Consider the following 22,233-nt stretch of genomic DNA (forward strand, 5'->3'; position numbering starts at 1 on the left):
CCAAGATAAAGCCGAGGTGATAGCTGACTCAATGGAAGCGGCCTTTTCGCCCAATGACGAACCGTCAGATCCCGCCCTCATCAGACAACCAGAGGCCAAGGTAGCGGAAATCCTAGCAAACGCACCTAAGCCCGAGGTTAATAAGACTAATATCCACGAAATTAAGTGGATAATAGATCACCTTAACCCGAAGAAGGCACCTGGCCCAGATGAGATTCAGAACATAATACTCAAAAAGCTAACTCCGAAAGCCCTCTCACTACTCACTAAAATATACAATGCAATGTTTCAATTGCAGTATTACCCGGAACAGTGGGAAAAGGCGAGAATCCTTGTATTTGGCAAACCAGGCAAGGACAAATCTAACCCTAATAATTACAGGCCTATCAGCCTCCTGGACGGCCTCAACAAAGTATTCAAGAAAATACTGCTGAAAAGGCTAATAGCACATATTAAGGAAAAAGGAATCATTCGAAATGAACAATTCGGTTTTAGGAACGACCACTCCGCCCCGCAAATGCTTACCTGGGTCATAGAACAAGCGATCATCGGACTAAACAAGCGGAGGGACACAGGCAGGGTATTCCTTGATATCCAGAAGGCATTCGATAAAGTCTGGCACGAAGGCCTATTAGCGAAATTAATAGACCTCGAATTCCACCCAGGGTACATAAGATTAATAAAATTACACCTGGAAGGCCGAGAGTTCCAAGTAGATGTCCACAACACACTGTCAAGCACGTGACCGATCTGGGCGGGCGTAGCCCAGAGGTCACTAATAGGCCCAATCCTGTTCATCCCATTTACGAATGACATGCCAACAGCGGAACTCGCGACCACGCACCTCTGCGCGGATGACACTGCTATCACAGTACAACACCCTCAGCTAGCATGCACCCGAAGGAGACTACAAGTAGCACTGCGAACCCTCGAGCCCTGGCTAACCAAATGGCGTATCAAGGTCAACGTTGACAAATGCCAAGCTGTGATGTTCACTAGGAAGAACAGACGGACTCATAGGCCAGCCAGTATCAAACCGCTCAAACTATTTAATCAAGATATAGCATTGCACGCAAGGTCAAATATCTAGGAGTAGTCCTAGATAGAAAACTAAATATGCTACATCACATTAAAGACATCCAGCGGAAAACTCACGCACGACTGTCACAGCTCTATCCTATACTGAATAAAAGATCCAGTATTAACAAGAGAGTAGCAATCAACTTGTACAAGGCCCTAATTAGGCCAATAATAACGTACGCAGCCCCCACGTGGGGCTACACTGCTATGACAAACCAGGATAAGCTGGAACTAATACAAAACAAATGCATTAGAGCAGCGGCTAGACTCCCGTATGACACACCAATACGCCACCTACGCGCAATTGCGAAAGCCAGCTCGATAAGGCAACACATACGAAAACGAACACTCCGAATGTACACGAAGTCATGGGGTAATAAGATCAACCCACTAGTCAGTGGAATAGGACGCTACGACGTCGATCTATACACCAAATACCCCACGCCGAAGCACATTCTGTTCAGCCACAGGGTAAGGAGGCCGGGAGTCCATAAACGCCCCCCTCCTCCTAAGCTGACACCCACTCACTACACCGCTCCACTCAATACTACGCACACACACTACACTGCGAACACCTGTATATATGTACATGTCTATCTATGTCCCTTGCCTTATGTTACAGGGAACCAAGCGAGGGAGGATTGAGAAAAGAAACACAACGACGAAGGCAACACAGCCAAAATAGGAGACGACACAATCCACCCCCGCCTCCCCCCAGTGACAGTGAGTGGACAAAAAAACCCTTCAATTATTACTTAATTATTTAATTTACTAATTTTACAGGACATGAAAGCGGAAGAGCGGTCCGCACTCTACCGAGAAACGTATAAATGTATATATGATGACGATGTATGTGTGTATGTATATATGTGTACCGGTATATATAGTTGCAGAGACAAGTGTGTACCACCAACACCGCAAAGAAGGGACGTCATCAGGCGAGAAGAAGAAGCCCTTACCCCAAGTAAGGCTTGGCTATACTCCCCTTCTCCTTAAAGGAGACTTGGCACCAGGGACCGTTGGCTGCTGGACCAAGGGACTAACCTGTGGCCCAAAGCCCAGACGCCAGCGGACCCAAGCTGCACCAGACAGTGACAAGAAGGACTGATTCCCCATAATAATTGACAAAAGCTAGGTCAATAGCGATGCAGTCTATTTGACCTGAATCTAAAATACAGTACCTGCTATATCTTGCTGGAATTCTACAAGTTGAACCCAAGTGGAATAACTTTTCCTAAACCCGCGCTACCTCAACCCAGACAGAAATTTTACAAACGTGTTTAATATAATCGGAAATTATGTTTTCCCGGAGTACGGTAATTCTGAAAGCACCGAGATCCAGTGTAAATGTTAGGCTATTTCCCCTTAAATGCAGATTATAGCTCGAATAGAGCGAATACATGTTTCTCTGGCATTAATACAATTTGCGACTTTGCTGATATGTATTGATTTTAAATATTTGAATTGTCTGAATACTCACTGATGTGTAATTTGTTCGCTGGTTGCCATCGTTTTCTGGACTTCTCGATCATTGATGAATTGTAGTGTGGCTGTCCATTGCCCAAATCTTCTGAAAGAACATTCTCTAGTCAGTTCTTTTCTCTCATTGATTAATGATTCAGCTGAAGAGGCATTTGCAATGATATCCTGAATACCATGTCTGAAAAAGATAGAAGAAACAGTGAAGAGAATAAAGAAGCTAAATAAAAAATACACACTCAAAAACAAAAACACGCTCGACCGTCGACACATCGTATTTTTTCGGAATGACAAGATTATAGGAATCAAATTAAAAAATCGGACATTTCTTGCGTAAAACTGATATCATATCTACAGCATTTGGGAAAAACTGTGTAAGTCCACTTTTGGTCGAAAATGAGTTAAATGCACCAAGCTATCACTTATGATAATACCCGTAAACGGGTAAGTGATCTTGCAAAAAATGGCGCCATTATTGAGCATGTAATTTTCGAGTTACGTCAGTTAGTATGCATTTATGCGGGTAAGGTTACTTGATGTTGAAAAAAGGAAGCTGCGAAAAAGAAACAAACGGGTAAATCTAGTTACATTGTTTTGACTCTTGCGAATCATTATTGTAGTGGCTGTTAAAACCGGGTAAGACTACATGTATGGTTTATTAAGCTACAAAGCATTAAGTAATGATTAATAACAAACAGAAATCAAAATATATTAATATTATAACTGAACAGTAGAGGGGATAGACAGTTTAATATTCATGTTATATCCTTTCACGGACTTATCAATCACTCAATCAATCACTACAGATCTGCATTTAGGACAGTCGCCCGGGTAGCAGATTCCCTATCTGTTGTTTTCCTAGCCTTTTCTTAAATGATGGCAAAGAAATTGGAAATTTATTAAACATCTTCCTTGGTACGTTATTCCATTCCCTAACTCCCTTTCCTATAAAAGAATATTTGCTCAAATTTGTCCTCTTGAATTCCAACTTTATCTTCATGTTGTGATCCTTCCTACCTTTTTTTGCTAGGGGCTTTACGTCGCACCGACACAGATAGGTCTTATGGCGACGTTGGGATATGAAAGGCCTAGGAGTTGGAAGGAAGCGCCCGTGGCCTTAATTAAAGTACAGCCCCAGCATTTGCCTGGTGTGAAAATGGGAAACCACGGAAAACCATCTTCAGGGCTGCCGATAGTGGGATTCGAACCTACTATCTCCCGGATACAAGCTCACAGCCGCGCGCCTCTACGCGCACGGCCAACTCGCCCGGTCTTCCTACTTTTAAAGACGCCACTCAAACGTATTCGTCTACCGATGTCATTCCACGCCATCTCTCCACTGAGAGCTCGGAACATACCACTTAGTCGAGCAGCTCGTCTCCTTTCTCCCAAGTCTTCCCAGCTCAAACTTTGCAACATTTTGTAACGCTACTCTTTTGTCTGAAATCACCCAGAACAAATCGAGCTGCTTTTCTTTGGACTTTTTCCACTTGAATCAAGTAATTCTGGTGAGGGTCCCATACACTTTAACCATACTCTAGTTGAGGTCTTACCAGAGACTTATATGCCCTCTCCTTTACATCATTACTACAACCCACAAATACCCTCATAACCATGTAGAAGATCTGTACCCTTTATTTAAAATCATATTTATGTGATTATCTCAATGAAGATCTTTCCTTATATTAACACCTAGGTCCTTTCAATGATCCCCAAAAGGAACTTTCACCCCATTAACGCAGTAATTAAAACTGAGAGGACTTTTCCTACGTATTTGTGAAACTCACAACCTGACTTTTAACCCCATTTATCATCATACCATTGCCTACTGTCCATCTCACAACACTATCGAGGTCACCCTGCAGCCGCTCACAATCTTGTAACTTATTTATTACTCTGTACAGAATAACATCATCTGCAAACAGCCTTATCTCTGATTCCACTTCTTTACACATGTAATTGATATATATAAGAAAACATAAAGGTCCAATAATACTGCCTAGAGGAATTCCTCTCTTAATTATTACAGGGACAGATAAAGCTTCGCCTACTCTAATTCTCTGAGTTCTATTTTCTAGAAACAGAGCCACCCATTCAGTCACTCTTTGCTCGAGTCCAATTGCACTAAGTTTTGCCATTAGTCTCCCATGATCTACCCTATCAAATGCCTTAGGTAGGTCAATCGCGATACAGTCCAATTGGCCTCCTGAATCCAGGACATCAGCTATATCTTGCTGGAATCCTACAAGTTGAGCTTCAGTGCAATTACCTTTCCTAAACCCAAACTGCTTTCTGTCAAACCAGTTATTAATTTCGCAAACATGTCTAATATAATCAGAAAGAATGCTTTCCCAAAGATTACATGCAGTGCATGAAAAACTGACCGGCCTGTAATTTTCAGCTTTATGTCTATCACTCTCTCCTATATACACAGGGGCTACTATAGCAACTCTCCATTCATTTGGTATAGCCCCTTCATGCAAACAAATATCAAATAAGTACTTCCGATATGGTACTATATCCCAACCCATTGCCTTTAATTTATCCCCCGAAACATTATCAATTCCAGCTGCTTTTCTATTTTTCAACTTTTGTATCTTACTGTAAATGTCATTAATGTCATAGGTAAATTTTCATCCGCCTTTAGTATTAGTAACCTCCTCTATCTGGACATTATCCTTGTAACCAACAATTCTTTACATACTGCTGACTGAACACTTCTGCCTTTTGAAGAGCCTCGCATACACACTCCCCTTGTACATTAATGATTCCTGGAATGTCCTCCTTGGAACCTGTTTCCGCCTTAAAGAGCCTATACATACTCTTCCATTTTTCACTAAAATTTGTATGATCGCCAGTTATGCTTGCCATCATGTTATCCTTAGCTGACTTCTTTGCTAGATTCAATTTCCCAGTAAGTTCTTTCAATTTCTCCTTACATCCACAGCCATTTCTAACTCTATTTCTTTCCAACCTGCACCTCCTTCTTAGTCTCTTTACTTGTCTGTTATAATATCGTAGATATTTACCATTCCTTACCATCTTTAATCGTACAAACTTTTTTTCACATTACTCAACAATTGCTTTAAACCCATCTCAGAGTCTGTTTAAATGTTTACTTACCGTTTTCCACCGATCATAGTTAATTATTAAAAACTTCCTCATGCCTGTTTTATCAGCCATATAGTACTGCCTAATAGTCTTAATTTTAATATCTTCCGTTCTTTCACATTTATTTTTAATTACCACAAAAATAGCTTCGTGATCACTAATACCATCTATTACTTCGGTTTCTCTATAGAGCTCATCTGGTTTTACCAGCACCACATCCAGAATATTCTTCGCTCTAGTTGGTTCCATCACTTTTTGAATCAGATGTCTTTTCCCATATTAATTTATTTGCCATTTATAGACATGATATAGGCTTTTCGGCTTATACCGTGTGAAGAAAATAAGGTGAAATTCTTTACGTTACGTTTCCATTTCCACTTCTATTATAACGTCTAAGTTTCAAAAGCTCATATTTTAAGAAGCCTTTCTCGTGGACAGTCGATATTTTCTTCTGATGACTAAGAGCCCAGTTCTCTGCGAAACGTAAATAATTTCACCTTATTTTCTTGACACGGCATAAGCCCAAAACCCTATATAATGTCTATAAGTACGGGCCGAGAAAGCATCAATGGCAACATTATTTGCCATTTGTTGGTCATGCTTCCTGTCGTTCGTATTACCTTCGCAATTAGGTAAGGTAAGGGTTATTCTGTCCGAAGGCAGGTCCGGACCTCCGCAGAGGCATTCCTGAGCCGGAGTTTACGTGCAGTAGGTTGGCCAGTTCCTTTCCGCTCCTCCATTCCCTTACCCCCACCAACAGCGCGTGGCAACCCATCCAACTCCTGACCACGCCCAATGTTGCTTAACTTCGGAGATCTCACGGGATCCGGTGTTTCAACACGGCTACGGCCGTTGGCACCTTCCCAATTGACATTTGGCAAATTGAGATCTCCCGCTACAATCACGTTCCTTTCCTTATCGTTTCCCACATAGCTGATTATCTTATCAAATAATTCTGAATCAGCGTCAACGCTACACTTTCCCGGTCTGTACACTGAAAAGACATCAAGTTGCCTATTATCTTTAGAGGTAAACCTTACACCTAGAATTTCATGTTTGTCATCTTTAACTTTTTGTAGCTTACAAATTCTTCTTTCACCAGAATGAATACTCCCCTCCTACCATTCCTATCCTATTTCTACGATGCACACTCCAGTTCCGTGAGAAAATTTCTGCATCCAATATATCATTTCTCAACCATGATTCAACTCCTATTACAGTATCTGGTAAATATTAATTCTATTCCTTTCTTTACAATACTTCTACAGTTCAGCACTAACATATTTGTCATCCCTACATGACTTCTGGTTCCCTGTTCCCTTATCACCGCTCCCTAGGTCACCCTGTTTCCCTGAATGTACCTCCCTATAACCCTTCTAAACTAATTTCCTAACTTATAAGTACCACTGCGGTTTAAGTGAAGGCCATCTGAGCGCAGATCCCTATCTCCTACCCACGCATTAGGATCTAGAAATATCACTCCCAATTTCCCTAATACCCACTCCATAGTCTCATTTAAATCCCCAATCACTTCCTCCTACACAGTATTTCACTGATAACAATAACCGCTTCCTTAAACTTCACCCGTGCTGCATTTACCAGATCCCACACATCCCGAACTATGTTGGTACCTATACCTGCTTGTCTTACGTTGTTAGTACCAACGTGAAACACTACTACCTTTTCCTTTCCCTCCACCTACTCTTCTAATTTCCTCAACATCTGCCTTAAGCTAATTCCTGGATACCACTGTACCCTGGTTCCCTTTCCTCCACACACTTTCCCCATATGTCTAACAATGGAATCTCCCATGACCAGAACCTCAACCCTACTCACCTCATTTAATCACCTCCCCCCCCCCACCTCGACAGTCCTATCTTTTCTGACAACTGCAGAAGCTACTTCCTCCTCCCTTTTCTCCATCCCATGACCCTATTCCACCTGCCTTTTCCTATCCACTACTCCACTTAATAAAACTAGGTACGGCAGTTCTTAAAATAATTCCATTATAGTACTTGCTTTAATAATACGCATTGTCATTTTCCTTCGCGTTTTAATAATGATACTGGATTATGTGTAGGTCTTTGTAATTTCCTTGTTAACATGGACGGGGGTGAAAATATGCTAAGTCGTGGACAACGGTTAGTTTATTTGACTAAAATTATATTATATCCATGTTCTGATGCAGTGAATATGGAGTGCGTATTGAGAGCCCAGAATAAAATAGTGGAGGAAACCAAAACGGTGAGTTTTTATTTTTATTATATTATTATATAATGATTAATGACTATTGTTAATTTATTAATCATATTTCAAATCACATTATTAATATTTATTTTACATTTTATTTTAGATTATTCTACACTAGCTTCAGTACCACAGGCCGTACCCAACAACGGCAATGCGAGATTGAGTGGAGAGCATAAAAATATGATGTGTTTATTGTTCAACGTACCTATTATTGTTATTAACACAATATTCTAGAAATTGCTCACATAGTATTACTTCATTTCAACCATCTCAACTTAGCGTTGAATTGTTAATGAAATAGAGAAATATATCATGATTAACCAAGTTAAGGTAATGAAATACCGAATTCCTGGCACTGCTGACCTTCCGTAATTGCTCACAACTTTCTTACTAGGATTTTATAAAACGAAATGCATTCTCAGAAAATAAACAAAATGACAAACGTATTCGTGACTGTCGTGTTATTATTTTACAGATTTGCCAGTTTTGGAGTCAACGGTGCTATTAGAACTTGAAATTTTGGACATTGAGTACGGAGATACTGCCTTTAATTTGGATAAGAGTGCGAAGGATCCAGATTTTGACCCTGAGAGTACCACTGAAGAACATGTTTCCAGTAACCCTGACGATGATTCAGCCGTAAGTAACAGCAGTTTAAGCCTACAGAAAGCAGAAAATCCGAGAACTGTCTCGTCGAAGACGAGGAAGAATACATTTACCAACTTCTCTACCTGTGATCCGTGCAGTCCCAGTACCAATAAGCAGAGAAAAGAAGAAAGATTTTCTGGACCTCCTTCCTCTCAATGGCAGCATGTTTCATGATTGTTATAAGAATCTGTCAGTTGCTGGCATTCCTACAAGTGTTCCAAATATCGAACTTAGAAATAGGGGATTAGCTTACGAAACAAGTAAAATGAAAAGAGTTAAAGAAAGACAGATGTTGCCTTGGAAACCATGTGATATGAAATGCAGTGAACGAATATCAGAGTTAGACCGGCAAGAATGTTTTAAAACTATTGGGGTATTGGTGATCATGATAACGAAGTCCGGTACCTATGTTCTTTTATCACAATTCAGACACCCAAAACACGCAGAGTTCGGCAAGAGAGTCAAGGAAAATCGAGAGAGTGTGCTTGTAAGTACAATATCATTTTGGAAGGCTAAAGTCATCAAATGTGCAGAGAATACTTTCGGCGAACATTAGGAGAGACATCAGGTTTTATAGAAAGTGTCACGAAGAAAAAAAGGACCTCATCGACGGGAATAGTGCCTGAAGATGGGAGAGAAAAGGCAGCACCCTCAAATAAAAAATCAGACAGTGAACTGGAAATTGTGAAAAATCACATTATGTCTTTTCCAAGCTATGAAATTCATTATTATCGACAGAGGACATCAAAAAATGTCCTATCCCCAGACTTGAGCATTAGCAGGATGTACGATTTGTATAAACAGTGTACAGATAATCCAGTGTCTTTGAGTATCTATACTAAATGCTTCCATGAGTTGGATCTGACTTTAAAGAAGCCTAAACAAGACACATGTCACAAGTGTGACTTAATTAACACGAAGATGAGCACATTGTCTGAAGACGCCAAAGAAGAGTTTATCAAAGAACATGATGCCCACAACAGGGCTGCAGAGGCAGCTTATAATGCAAAACGCCAGGATAAAGAGGCAGGCCTATTGGATGAAGGGAAAGGAATTTTTGCCTTTGACCTTCAGTAATGTCTTCCCACGCCCTTTCTAACTACTTCAGTATCATTCTACAAACGGCAATTATAGACATTTAACCTAACCATACATGACTTGAAAACAAACAAAGCAACATGTTTCATGTGGGATGAAAGTGTTTCTGGCAAGGGTGGAAATCAAATTGCTTCCTGTATATACCAGTTCATTTCCCAATTGCCTGAAAATATTCAATCTGAGCATTTTATTCAAACTGTTGTGGTAGGAAAAATAGAAACTGCATTGTAGCTACAATGTTCGCATATGTTATGCAGACTAATGACCACATACAAGAAATACGCCACAAATTCCTGGTAAGTGGACATACCCCGATGGAATGTGATGCAGATCATGCAATAATTGAGAAGGAAGAGAAGACAACTGGGATGAAGATCAATCACCTCAATGACTGATACCAGTTAGTGAGGTTATGCGGACGCAAAAATCCCTATGATGTGTTTGTTATGGAAAAAAGATATTTTCTGGATTTCTCAACCCTCCTGAAGACAACGGTCCCATTTCAAATGAAGAAGGTTGATACTGAGGGAAATGAATTTCTCTGGCATTCAACACATTGCCTGAAGTATGTTAATGAGCCGGTAGGTAACATTTTCTTCAAAGATACCTTCAATGAGGACGTAAATTTCCGAGAACTGTCTCGTCGAAGACGAGGAAGAATATATTTTTCCAACTTCTCTACCTGTGATCCGTGCAGTCCCAGTACCAATAAGCAGAGAAAGGAAGAAATATTTTCTGGACCTCCTTCCTCTCAATGGCAGCATGTTTCATGATTGTTATAAGAATCTGTCAGTTGCTGCCATTCCTACAAGTGTTCCAAATATCGAAAAGGTTGATGCTGATGCATGAAAGGAATTTTCAGAAGTACAATGACGATATTCTCAATGAACTTCATGCGGAAGAAATTCCATTTCGGAAGGCCTTTCGCATTTTTAATTCCTCCGGGCCCACATTCATGGTCCGCAGCCACTCCGTTGTGACAGGTGCCAAGTTTACAATCAGCATCCCACGGCCCAATGCACCCCCGAACAACCAACCTTCGCTCACTGTTCCCAATTTCATCACATCTCCAAACGCCCTTATCTTCAACTTCGCCCCAAACGTTATACCTGCGGGGACACTCACCCCACATAATCTCGTAAATTTAAAGCCCGCCCGTCCCCTCCCACCAACAGACAGAATCTTGTATCCCTCCAACCGCACTATTGACTCGACTCCCCCACCGGTTCAAACCGCTCTCTCTTTCCACCACCAACCTTAGAGGGTCTAATCGCTACACGTCCATATCCCTACTAAATATCCACCCTTTTCACCAATCCTGCGTCCTCGAACATCTCCAAGCAGCTGCCAATCAAACTTTAAACTTGCATTACCAAACCACCCACTTAGGTCTGAACACGCACTTCACCTTCATACCACTCGAGACATTGGTTTAGCTCCTCACAGTACCCAGTCACCTTTACTATCCCACCCAACGAACCCCACTCCCCACTCTAGAATGACGACCTCTTTAACTGAACGGGACTCACCTTCCGTAATTTCTATACCCACTTAACGTAGCAGCCACCCAAGATACCGTAACTCAAATACTGTAGCAAATCTGTGCCTTGGGTGCATAGCTCCTACTCACGGGGAACATTTTATTATTAGGTTACATGACAATATTGCGGTCTTGTATATAGCAATGTACATTCAGTCCACTTCCACACTCCTCCCTTAAATAATCATTTACTGTGTCAACTTAGACGAAGGATCTACTGTATGATTGCAAGACACCCGCAATGTTGTAACTATGTGACTTCAGAGATATAGTTGTTAACAACTTCAGGAAATGCAAATGATGACTTAATGATGTATATATCAAAACATAAGCTTACATTGTACATAATCATGTCAACCTTGTTAATTAGGCTATATACCAGGCGGCTTACAATTGTCCCGCTTGGACTAGTGATGCATGGGATGCCTAATCACTTGTTTTCGAAGGAGTGTTACAACGCACTGTACTGTGGATGTTGTGAAACAAATAGCAGTAATTTTACTGCACACGTTCCATAACAGGATACATTTGTAAATACCCCAAAGGTGCAGAAAGGAAAATTTAATAACTTATTAATTTGTACACGTGTAGACATTCCACTCTATAAAGGAGCCGTTTATATGAAACAAAAACTAATACTGTTCGGCGAAATATGTGTATAGAAGGCAGACGTATGTCTGGAGCTTCGGCTGCATTCTCACCAGATTCTCCACAGATTAAAAAGATGTCTGTGTATTCGTCATTGCTGAAAACACTAGTACATACACCAGCCTAGTACTATGCGGTCGTAAACGAGGTTTACTAATCCACGGGGTTGCATTAAACGGGTAGCCCTGAGGAACAGGCTGCGAGCGACCGTCCGGTTGTTATTTCAGTGAAAATCAGTTAGTAGACATTCAGTGAAAATCAGTTAGTAGACATTCAGTGAAAATCAGTTAGTAGACATCCCATTCATCATTTGTGCATGCGGGACAAGTACGGCGCTCGCGAGCCGCTTGGTATATATCATATAGTGTCACTATAAAAAATATATAAAAGAAACATAAAAGCAACAAGAACATTTTTAAATAATAAAAAGTTAAAAGTTCAAAACAACAAAAGAAAATAACGAAAAGTTGAAGTGGTCAAAATGTTCCACTGTTGTAAATTCATTTTTCTGGTTCGAAGTAATACCGACCCAGCAAACAAAATTCATTTCTTTTGTATCATGCAAATTTTAGGTTCGAAGAAAGTACCGACAGAGCAATAACAATTTTATTTTACTCTTTGTTTTTCTTATACTTAGTACTGTAAACCAGTTGATGTAATAAAGCAATTTACCCATAGGCCGGGAAATCAAATCCCATCTCCTCCTTATTTCACATCCTTTACCCCTTTTCACCATTCTTCACTTCCTTTTCAACATGCCAGCATATCTTGGCCAGAAAGAGGGCGCAACCCTCTACGTGGCCCGCCCCATCCCTTCGGATGGGGAATGAAAACATTTATGATGATGATGATGGTATGACGCACGCACTAAGTTTTGAAAGACATAATGTGTAAATCCATCTTTTTGGAGGGAAAGTAATTGTTCTAGGTGGAGATTTTAGACGGATTTTGCCTGTTGTTCTGTATGCTTTCAAACAAGGTGTTATTTAGATCTGTATTACATTTCCTCCTCTTTGGTCGAAATTTAAAATATGTCATCTGCTTAAAAATATGCGAGCAAGACCAGAAGAATTAAACTTTGCTGATTATTTCTGACAATTTGTAATGGAGAGTATCCTGCAGTGAATCATGAATTGCCATATCAATCTGTTAATGATTTATCGCCCACTATCATCGCGAAGCAAGACATCGTCTCTGAAATTTACCGGAATAAATTTGAGTAACCAAAAGATGCTATAAATTTGTCCAAAATTGCAGTCCTTTTCCTGAAAACGAACACTGTGATTAAAACACGTCTAGATACCCGGAACGACTCAACGTACATCGGTACAAGTAACTTAATTAGTGAAGACTAAAATGGAACTCTCCAATTTCCGATAGAGTTTCTGTACAGCTTAGAATCAAATGGCATGCCTCCTCATGTCTTTACATTAAAACCTGGAGCAATGACTCCGTAGGCGACCTGCGCGTCGTGATGAGGATGAAATGATGATGAAGACGATACATACACCCAGTCTCCGTGCCAGGGGAATAACCATTTAGCCATGGAGGCGGACATTATTATTACAAGTAAACGTGGCACAGCAAGACTTGGAAACGAACCATTTTCTGATTTTCTATTTCATGATATAACTAGAAATAAGTAGAAATAAGTTAATACTAAACGGCTACGACTATAATCCAATAGGCCCTATAATTAACTTAATTATACCGTAACAACTTATGTTGCATCCGGAAGATGGTTTCCCGTGGTTTCCCATGGTTTCCCATTTTCACACCAAGCAAATGCTGGGGCTGTATCTCAATTAATGCCACGGCCACTTCCGTCCCATTCCTAGGCCATAAGGCCTATCTGTGGCGGTGCGACGTAAAGCAAATTGAAAAAAAGACCTATGTCAACTAAACTCTCGTAGAATGTTAAGCTGTGCATCTTTTCCAATCAGTCCAGTCGGTATTCAAATTCAATCTTCTTTTACCGTTTTTCTCACACTCTGATATGAGTTCTCGGGAGCGAGCTGTGTCGTACATGTGTACTTGGCTCAGTTTTACGGCCGGATGGTTATACTGACGCCAACCCCATGTGTAGGGATGTGTTCATTACTGTGTGTTTCTGAGATAGCTGGTAGTGTGGTATGTTGTGTGCAGATGTGTATGGAGACAGACGAAAAACATCCATTCTCCAAAACCATAGGCACTGACCAAACACGGCTAAAATTTCCGACCTGACAAAGAATCGAACTCGGTATCCTCTGAAGCGAAGGCTTTGGCGTTGGTCATTCAGATACGAAGCTGGGCCTGGATATGAAACTGGATGTCATTAAGATTAAACTAAATGTATTGCGCCCGTTGAGACCAGCCCAGTACGTGCCAAACATACAGCGAGACAGGGGCAGTGACGTTCGATTGTACTTACACCATTTTTGCGGATGATATTATTCTGTATAGAGTAATGATTTCTAAATGTTGAATACGCCACACACGCCCAGCCCCCGAGCCATTAGAATTAACCAATTAAGGTTAAAATCCCCGACCCAGCCGGGAATCGAACCCGGGACCCTCTGAACCGAGGGCCAGTACGCTGACCATTCAGCCAACGAGTCGGACAATGATATGACGATAAACGGAGTTAAAAGTCAAGTTGTGAGTTTCACAAATAGGAAAAGTCTTCTCGGTTTTAATTACTGCGATGAAATGAAATGGCGTATGGCTTTTAGTGCCGGGAGTGTCCGAAGACAAGTTCGGCTCGCCAGGTGCAGGTCTTTCTATTCGACACCCGTAGGTGACCTGCGCGTCGTGATGAGGATGAAATGATGATGAAGACAGCACATACACCCAGCCCCATGCCACTGGAATTAACCAATTAAGGTTAAAATCCCCGACCCGGCCGGGAATCGAACCCAGGACCCTCTGAACCGAAGGCCAGTACGTTGACCGTTCAGCCAACGATTACTGCGATGATGGAGTGAAAGTTCCTTTTAGGGATCACTGTACCTAGGAGATCTTCATTGGGATAATCACATAAATGGGGTTGTAAATAAGGGGTACAGACCATTGCACATGGTTATGAGGGTATTTAGGGGTTGTAGTAAGGATGTAAAGAAGAGGGCATATAAGTCTCTGGTAAGACCCCAACTAGAGTATGGTTCCAGTGTAAGAGTCCCTCACCAGAATTACTTGACTCAAGAACTGAAAAAAACAAACAAAGAAAAGCAGCTCGATTTGTTCTGGGGGTGATTTCCAACAAAAGAGTAGCAATACAAAAATGTTGCAAAGTTTGGGCTGGGAAGACTTGGTAGTAAGGAGAGGAGCTGCTCGACTAAGTGGTATGTTCCAAGCTGTCAGTGGAGAGATGGCGTGGAATGACATTAGTAACGGTAGACGAATAAGTTTGAGTGGTGTTTCAAACGTAGGAAATATCACAATATGAAGGTAAAGTTGGAATTCAAGAGGACAAATTGGGGCAAGTATTCGTTTATAGGAAGGGGAATTAGGGATTGGAATAACTTACCAAGGGAGATGTTCAATAAATTTCCAATTTCCTTGAAATCATTAAAAAAATGTCTAGGAAAACAACAGACAAGGAATCTGCCACCTAGGCGACTGCCTTAAATGAAGATCAGTGATTGATTGATTGATCGATTGATTGATTGATTGATTGATTGATTGATTGATTGAATGATTGATTGATTGATTGAAGTACAGTATTTAAAATACATTATAATGGCAAGAAAAACCTGTTTTCAAATATTCATGTTAAATTTATACTTCGCTGGATATTAACAGACATGGTTTTATTTCCCTATATTTACACATTCAAGGAAAATTGACACGTTACAATTTTCGTTACTATATACACTCGACCAATGAACGAGCGCACGGCAAGATCCAACCAGCCCCTGGGCTGACGACCTAATAGACAGATTATTATTATTATTATTATTATTATTATTATTATTATTATTATTATTATCCCTCGGAATGCCGAGTGGAGAAGTTGGCAACTCTAGGTGTAAAATGTTCACGTTTCTTTATCCTTCTAAAGAAACCACTATCCCTATCACCCATGATTAATTCCACGCACTTTACACATCTGTATTTCGTGTGACGTGATTAGACTATTTCATAGAACCAATTGCGGGCGTAAAGCGAGAGGCACCTGTATCGGAATCATGCTGGGGAGTGTCAACTCTTGTTTAAATAACGTTTTGTCTGTTAATACTAAAGGTGCCTGCCTGTACGGTGGTTAGGCCCCGGTTTGATTTCCGGCTCTGTCACAATATTTGAAAAGTGGTACGAGGACTGGAACGCAGTCCAGTCAGTCTCGGCAGGTCAACTGAGCAGAGGGGGCTCGATTCCCACCTCAGTCATCCTTGATGTGGTTTTCAGTGGTTTCCCACTTCTCCTTGAGGTAAATGCCGGAAAGGTACCTAACCCTTCCTTGCCTATCCCTTCTAATCTTCCCATCCTCCACAAGGTCCCAGTTCAGCATAGTACGTGAGGTCACTTTGGTGAGGTACTCATCCTCCTCTCCAGTTGTATCCCCGACCCAAATGCCGCCTGGGTAAGGTAGGGGAAAGGGGGGCAAGATGGGGACACGGGGCAAGACGGGGTGGGGGTTTCCTTGTCTCCATGGTGCTGCCACTGGCCTGAAAATGGAAATAACTTGAAGGGCAGATGAAGGTTACACAGTTTGTACGACTTCTAGTCAGTGTGAGCTGTCTTGATGCTTGGAGTGGCCTTTTTACTGTTTCTCACCTCTGTGATCTTATACATATGTATCCTTTGGACTTTGATGAGGTAAGCTGGAATTGCAATACATTTGTTCTTGAACACTATCCATTAGACTGTACCTTAATGTATATATATTGAGCTTGTGGAGGTAATTCATAAATAAATGAAGATATGTTTATTCCGTTAGTCTCAGTAGAACATTTGGGGCAAGATGGGGACGTCCCCGTCTTGCCCCAGTCCCCATCTTGCCCTAGTCCCCATCTTGCCCCAGTCCTAATCTTGCCCTTTAGGATAAATAGTATTTCCCTTATAGGTACTTATATAATTTCTAGTCATATTTCATTTTGATAAATTATGCCCCCTGGTATAGGCCATGGGACCAAATATTGAGTGCAAAGGGTAGTGGATTTCTCAATCAGTCATTACCGACAGCAGTGGCTACGCAGGCAAAAGCGCAGCGATAGGTCATGGGACCAAGCTCTCTGTTGACTCGGTAGACGCGTGGGTTCGAGCCTCACCGTCGGCCGTCCTTGAAATGGTTTTCCGTGGTTTCCCATTTTCAACACCAGTCAAATGCTGGGATGGTACCTTCTGACAGTCCACGGCCACTTCCTTCGACACCCCTGCCTAGTTTCATTCATCTTCATCCATTCCATCTCTCATCCCGACGCTCAGGTCGCCCACGGGAGTCGACTTTAAAGACCTGCACACGGTCTCTCAGGAGGTCACACGAAAAAATCGGTCATTAAATCCATACATTCTTACCATAAAAAGGAATTTAAATTGTATTCTTGCTCATTATGCCATCTACGAGCCTTATGATGGTTTATTATGGTGTAATACTTTACGTTGATATTAGTAATTCAAGGTTATGGGAATAGATTCAAATTTTAGTATAACTTTTACTGAAGAATGCAAGTTTCCAGGCCAGTGGCAGCACCATGAAGACAAAGAAACCTCCACCCCGTCTTGCCCCACATATGGGGCAAGACGGGGCATTGGTAGTATGCATGATTTTTTGTGTGTGGAGATTTTGTGTTTAACTTTTCAAAAACTATTTTAGTGCACTATGAGAAACAGATAGTGACGCAACAAAATGGAACTATTTATGAACATATTATCAGCATGTATAACGCACCTGAACTACTTTTTCCTTAGCGTCCCCATCTTGCCCCCCCTTCCCCTACTCGTCTCAAGCCCCAGGCGGTAGAGGTAGGATCCCCCGCTGGGTCCGGGGAAAACCAACCAACCAACCAACCAACTAACCAACGGATAATGAAATACTAATGAACGTAATAACAATAACAAAAATGAATTTAAACTATGGAATTGTGGTTTTAGAAGTTTATTTTTTAGAGTTCTTTAAGTAGTTTCCACGTTCTGGTGGCTTGTCCTATATAGTGATACGAAAACTGGTTCGCATTAAACCTTTACGCATTTCTCATTGATTCCAGATTGGCACATTTTTCTCACTTCTATATTTATGACAAGAATTCTTACATGCTTCATGCAGAACGGAACTTACCCGGATAAAAAATGTCCCGTTTGTCAAAATCACTCCACGTCACATTCACGGCGCAGCAGTTACTGGCATAGCGCTATGCTTTCCGCTATCTGATAAAGCAGGAAGAGAACTCGCGTTATAAGTGTCACCGAGAGATAACTGGGTAAGATAGTATGCATCTCTGAAACACTTGCACGTCAGAGATGATAGGTATTCTCAGAAATCAACTGATTGACTAATTGCTTCATAATAATAACGCAATCTTTTGTTAAAGCATTGTATTCCCAAGAGCCCAGCTCTATGGCTAAATGGTCAGCAAGCTGGCCTTTGGCACAAGGATTCCCGGGTTCGATTTCCGGTAGGGTAGGGGGATTTTAACCTTAATTGGTTAAGTCGTCTGGCTCGGGGGCTGGGTGTTTGTCCTGTCTTCAACATCAGAAATTATCTTAAGTAGGGCTCATAGGTCCGGCCCCGCGGTGTAGGGGGCAACGCGTCCGCCTATCACCAGGCGGCCCCGGGTTCGATTCCCGCCCGGGTCAGGGACTTTTAATTGTAAATGATCCATATTCCTGGCCTGGGGACTGGGCGCTTGTGTCGTCCTTTACGTTTCTTTCCCCACATTCAGCACTTCCGCAATATCCAAATACACGCAGGTTCATAACATATGGTGCAAGTAGGGGCAGAAGATCTTTCTAGGTTGACGCCCCGAACAAATAGCATAAAAAAAAAAAAAAAAAAAAAAAAAAAGACGGGCAGATCGCCAATAGGCCGTCCACTAGAGGAAGACTTGCACCAGGCCTCTCCGGAGGCCATACGCCAATATTATTATTCCCAAAGAATGATCAGTTAATTAAACGCGTTAACTTTAAAGACCAGACTGTTCTGTTGCATCACGTGCATCGAAGAGGTAAATTTCTCCCTAAGAAAGGTGTGCAGAACATGCTTATTCTATATATTGAAAGTGAACTCAAAATTGATACCCTATGATGCTGTGATCGCTGCCTTTGCCGAACGGAATGCGCGGAAGAAACCTCTTTAACAGTGACCTCATATTGTTAAGTGAAACCAACCACAGCTTTATTGAATTTTGAAGTGTTTACTATTTCTGTTTGGACCGGGCGAGTTGGCCGTGCGCGTAGAGGCGCGCGGCTGTGAGCTTGCATCCGGGAGATAGTAGGTTCGAATCCCACTATCAGCAGCCCTGAAGACGGTTTTCCGTGGTTTCCCATTTTCACACCAGGCAAATGCTGGGGCTGTACCTTAATTAAGGCCACGGCCGCTTCCTTCCAACTCCTAGGCCTTTCCTATCCCATCGTCGCCATAAGACCTATCTGTGTCGGAGTGACGTAAAGCCCCTAGCAAAAAAAAAATTCTGTTTGGTTTATCCTACTAAATTATTTTAATTTGCATAATCATTATTCATTTCATTATCTTTCTTTGGATTATTTTCACTTACACCTACAATATATTTTGTCAGGGGAGCATATTTGTAATGGCCCGGGGCGGCAAAAATGTTACATATGGACCTATTCTTCATGACAATATACTACATTGCATTGAGACTGGGGAATAGACCTCTCTGTTATTTACTCGATTAGTTTCTTTTTATATGAAATATAATCGTACTGATATAATAACAATGTAGCTTCCGTCCATAGATTCATTTTTGTCGCAATTTTTAAAAGGTTGATAGTTGATATCAGAGCCATCCATAGTTAAATCCGGAAGGTACTCTTGGCAACGCTGTACCTATCTGTGAAGCGGAGGCCGAGGGAAAAGGGGGCGTGTCCGACTTTGAATGACTTCTACCCATATTCACTACATTTAGACCAACACGGTGATGATGATAAATGATACTAAGAAACACACACATTAGTAAATGCATTCACTGAAGTTAGAAATACACATTTTACATGAATAAAAAACAAAACACTTTAAGAACAGTACTCACAAGCTCAATTATTGTGGAGACTTGATACCTTCTTCCGCTTAACTTTTTTATCCTCACTGCTGACATAACTCTTGTTCTTTATTTGCATTATTTACACGACATAGGAAAATTTAGACAATAAATAGTCTCTCAGACCATTATTGTCGCACTCATAATAACCACGTTGAAATCAAAACTGTTGATTTTCATCTCTTTTAAAGCAGCTCTTGATAGAGAGAAAAATTCTTTATGATTTTCACAATCCAGGTAGTTTTCCTTGCAGTCTTCAGATGCCAACAAGGTAAATATTCCCGGCACTGTTATGCAGATACACACAACACAGCCTGATGGCACTACTAAACCAAAATAGGGGTCATCTGTTTCATTACTCTGCAAGAGACCTAAACATTATCTACATTACCTACATTATCCTTCTGGATAATGTTCTTACTGCATACCCAGAAATGTACACTGACTGACAGAGCAAATGCAACACCAAGAAGGAGTGGTCAGAACTTTATGCCAATTGCAGGGTAGACTGACGTCACTGAGGTATGCTCATGATGTGAAATGCGCCGCTGTGCTGCGCACGTAGCGAACGATAAATGGGACACGGCGTTGGCGAATGGCCCACTTCGTACCGTGATTTCTCAGCCGACAGTCATTGTAGAACGTGTTGTCGTGTGCCACAGGACACGTGTATAGCTAAGAATGCCAGGCCGCCGTCAACGGAGGCATTTCCAGCAGACAGATGACTTTACGAGGGGTATGGTGATCGGGCTGAGAAGGGCAGGTTGGTCGCTTCGTCAAATCGCAGCCGATACCCATAGGGATGTGTCCACGGTGCAGCGCCTGTGGCGAAGATGGTTGGCGCAGGGACATGTGGCACGTGCTAGGGGTCCAGGCGCAGCCCGAGTGACGTCAGCACGCGAGGATCGGCGCATCCGCCGCCAAGCGGTGGCAGCCCCGCACGCCACGTCACCCGCCATTCTTCAGCATGTGCAAGACACCCTGGCTGTTCCAATATCGACCAGAACAATTTCCCGTCGATTGGTTGAAGGAGGCCTGCACTCCCGGCGTCCGCTCAGAAGACTACCATTGACTCCACAGCATAGACGTGCACGCCTGGCATGGTGCCGGGCTAGAGCGACTTGGATGAGGGAATGGCGGAACGTCGTGTTCTCCGATGAGTCACGCTTCTGTTCTGTCTGTGATAGTCACCGCAGACGAGTGTGGCGTCGGCGTGTAGAAAGGTCAAATCCGGCAGTAACTGTGGAGCGCCCTACCGCTAGACAACGCGGCATCATGGTTTGGGGCGCTATTGCGTATGATTCCACGTCACCTCTAGTGCGTATTCAAGGCACGTTAAATGCCCACCGCTACGTGCAGCATGTGCTGCGGCCGGTGGCACTCCCGTACCTTCAGGGGCTGCCCAATGCTCTGTTTCAGCAGGATAATGCCCGCCCACACACTGCTCGCATCTCCCAACAGGCTCTACGAGGTGTACAGATGCTTCCGTGGCCAGCGTACTCTCCGGATCTCTCACCAATCGAACACGTGTGGGATCTCATTGGGCGCCGTTTGCACAAACTCTGCCCCAGCCTCGTACGGACGACCAACTGTGGCAAATGGTTGACAGAGAATGGAGAACCATCCCTCAGGACACCATCCGCACTCTTATTGACTCTGTACCTCGACGTGTTTCTGCGTGCATCGCCGCTCGCGGTGGTCCTACATCCTACTGAGTCGATGCCGTGCGCATTGTGTAACCTGCATATCGGTTTGAAATAAACATCAATTATTCTTCCGTGCCGACTCTGTTTTTCCCCCAACTTTCATCCCTTTCGAACCACTCCTCCTTGGTGTTGCATTGTCACTGTCAGTCAATGTATATTACCCCTGACATCTTAAAATACCCACCAAAAAATTCACATCATAAAAGTGAGTCAATAGTGTAAGAGAAAATTGAAAAACTCTCCTGGTTTTCCTATAAACTCTCAGTCTATTCAGTGATTTTTAAATGATATGCATAGCAAAACCTGCTCCTGGATGAGTAGACTAAATATGAAGTTTGGTAAAGATTTAATCAATAGTGTTAGAAAAAATTGATATTCCTATAAAGCTCAGTCTATTCAGTGATTTTAAAGTGATATGCACATCGAAACCTGCTCTTGGATGATTAGATTCTAAATATGACGTTTGGTCGCGATATAG

The 22,233-nt window shown here is 42.1% G+C and overlaps 1 protein-coding gene across 3 annotated transcripts in view; it reads right to left on the reverse strand.

Annotated features, from left to right (window-relative positions):
* LOC136874108 (uncharacterized) overlaps nt 1-18,220 on the reverse strand; it is a 54,163-nt gene extending 35,943 nt beyond the window's left edge. For all 3 annotated transcript variants that reach the window (XR_011018285.1, XR_011018284.1, XM_068227660.1), the window contains exons 1-2: nt 18,111-18,220; nt 2,561-2,740 (exon numbers count right to left, since the gene is read on the reverse strand). Coding sequence is in view for 1 of the 3 variants with exons in the window: in XM_068227660.1 (XP_068083761.1) it covers nt 2,561-2,589 (29 nt within the window). In the remaining 2 variants the exon portion in view is untranslated. The remainder of the gene's footprint in view (nt 1-2,560; nt 2,741-18,110) is intronic.
* Between the last annotated feature and the right edge of the window lie 4,013 nt (nt 18,221-22,233).

Source organism: Anabrus simplex, chromosome 5 (assembly GCF_040414725.1).
Source record: "Anabrus simplex isolate iqAnaSimp1 chromosome 5, ASM4041472v1, whole genome shotgun sequence".
NCBI lineage: Eukaryota > Metazoa > Arthropoda > Insecta > Orthoptera > Tettigoniidae > Anabrus > Anabrus simplex.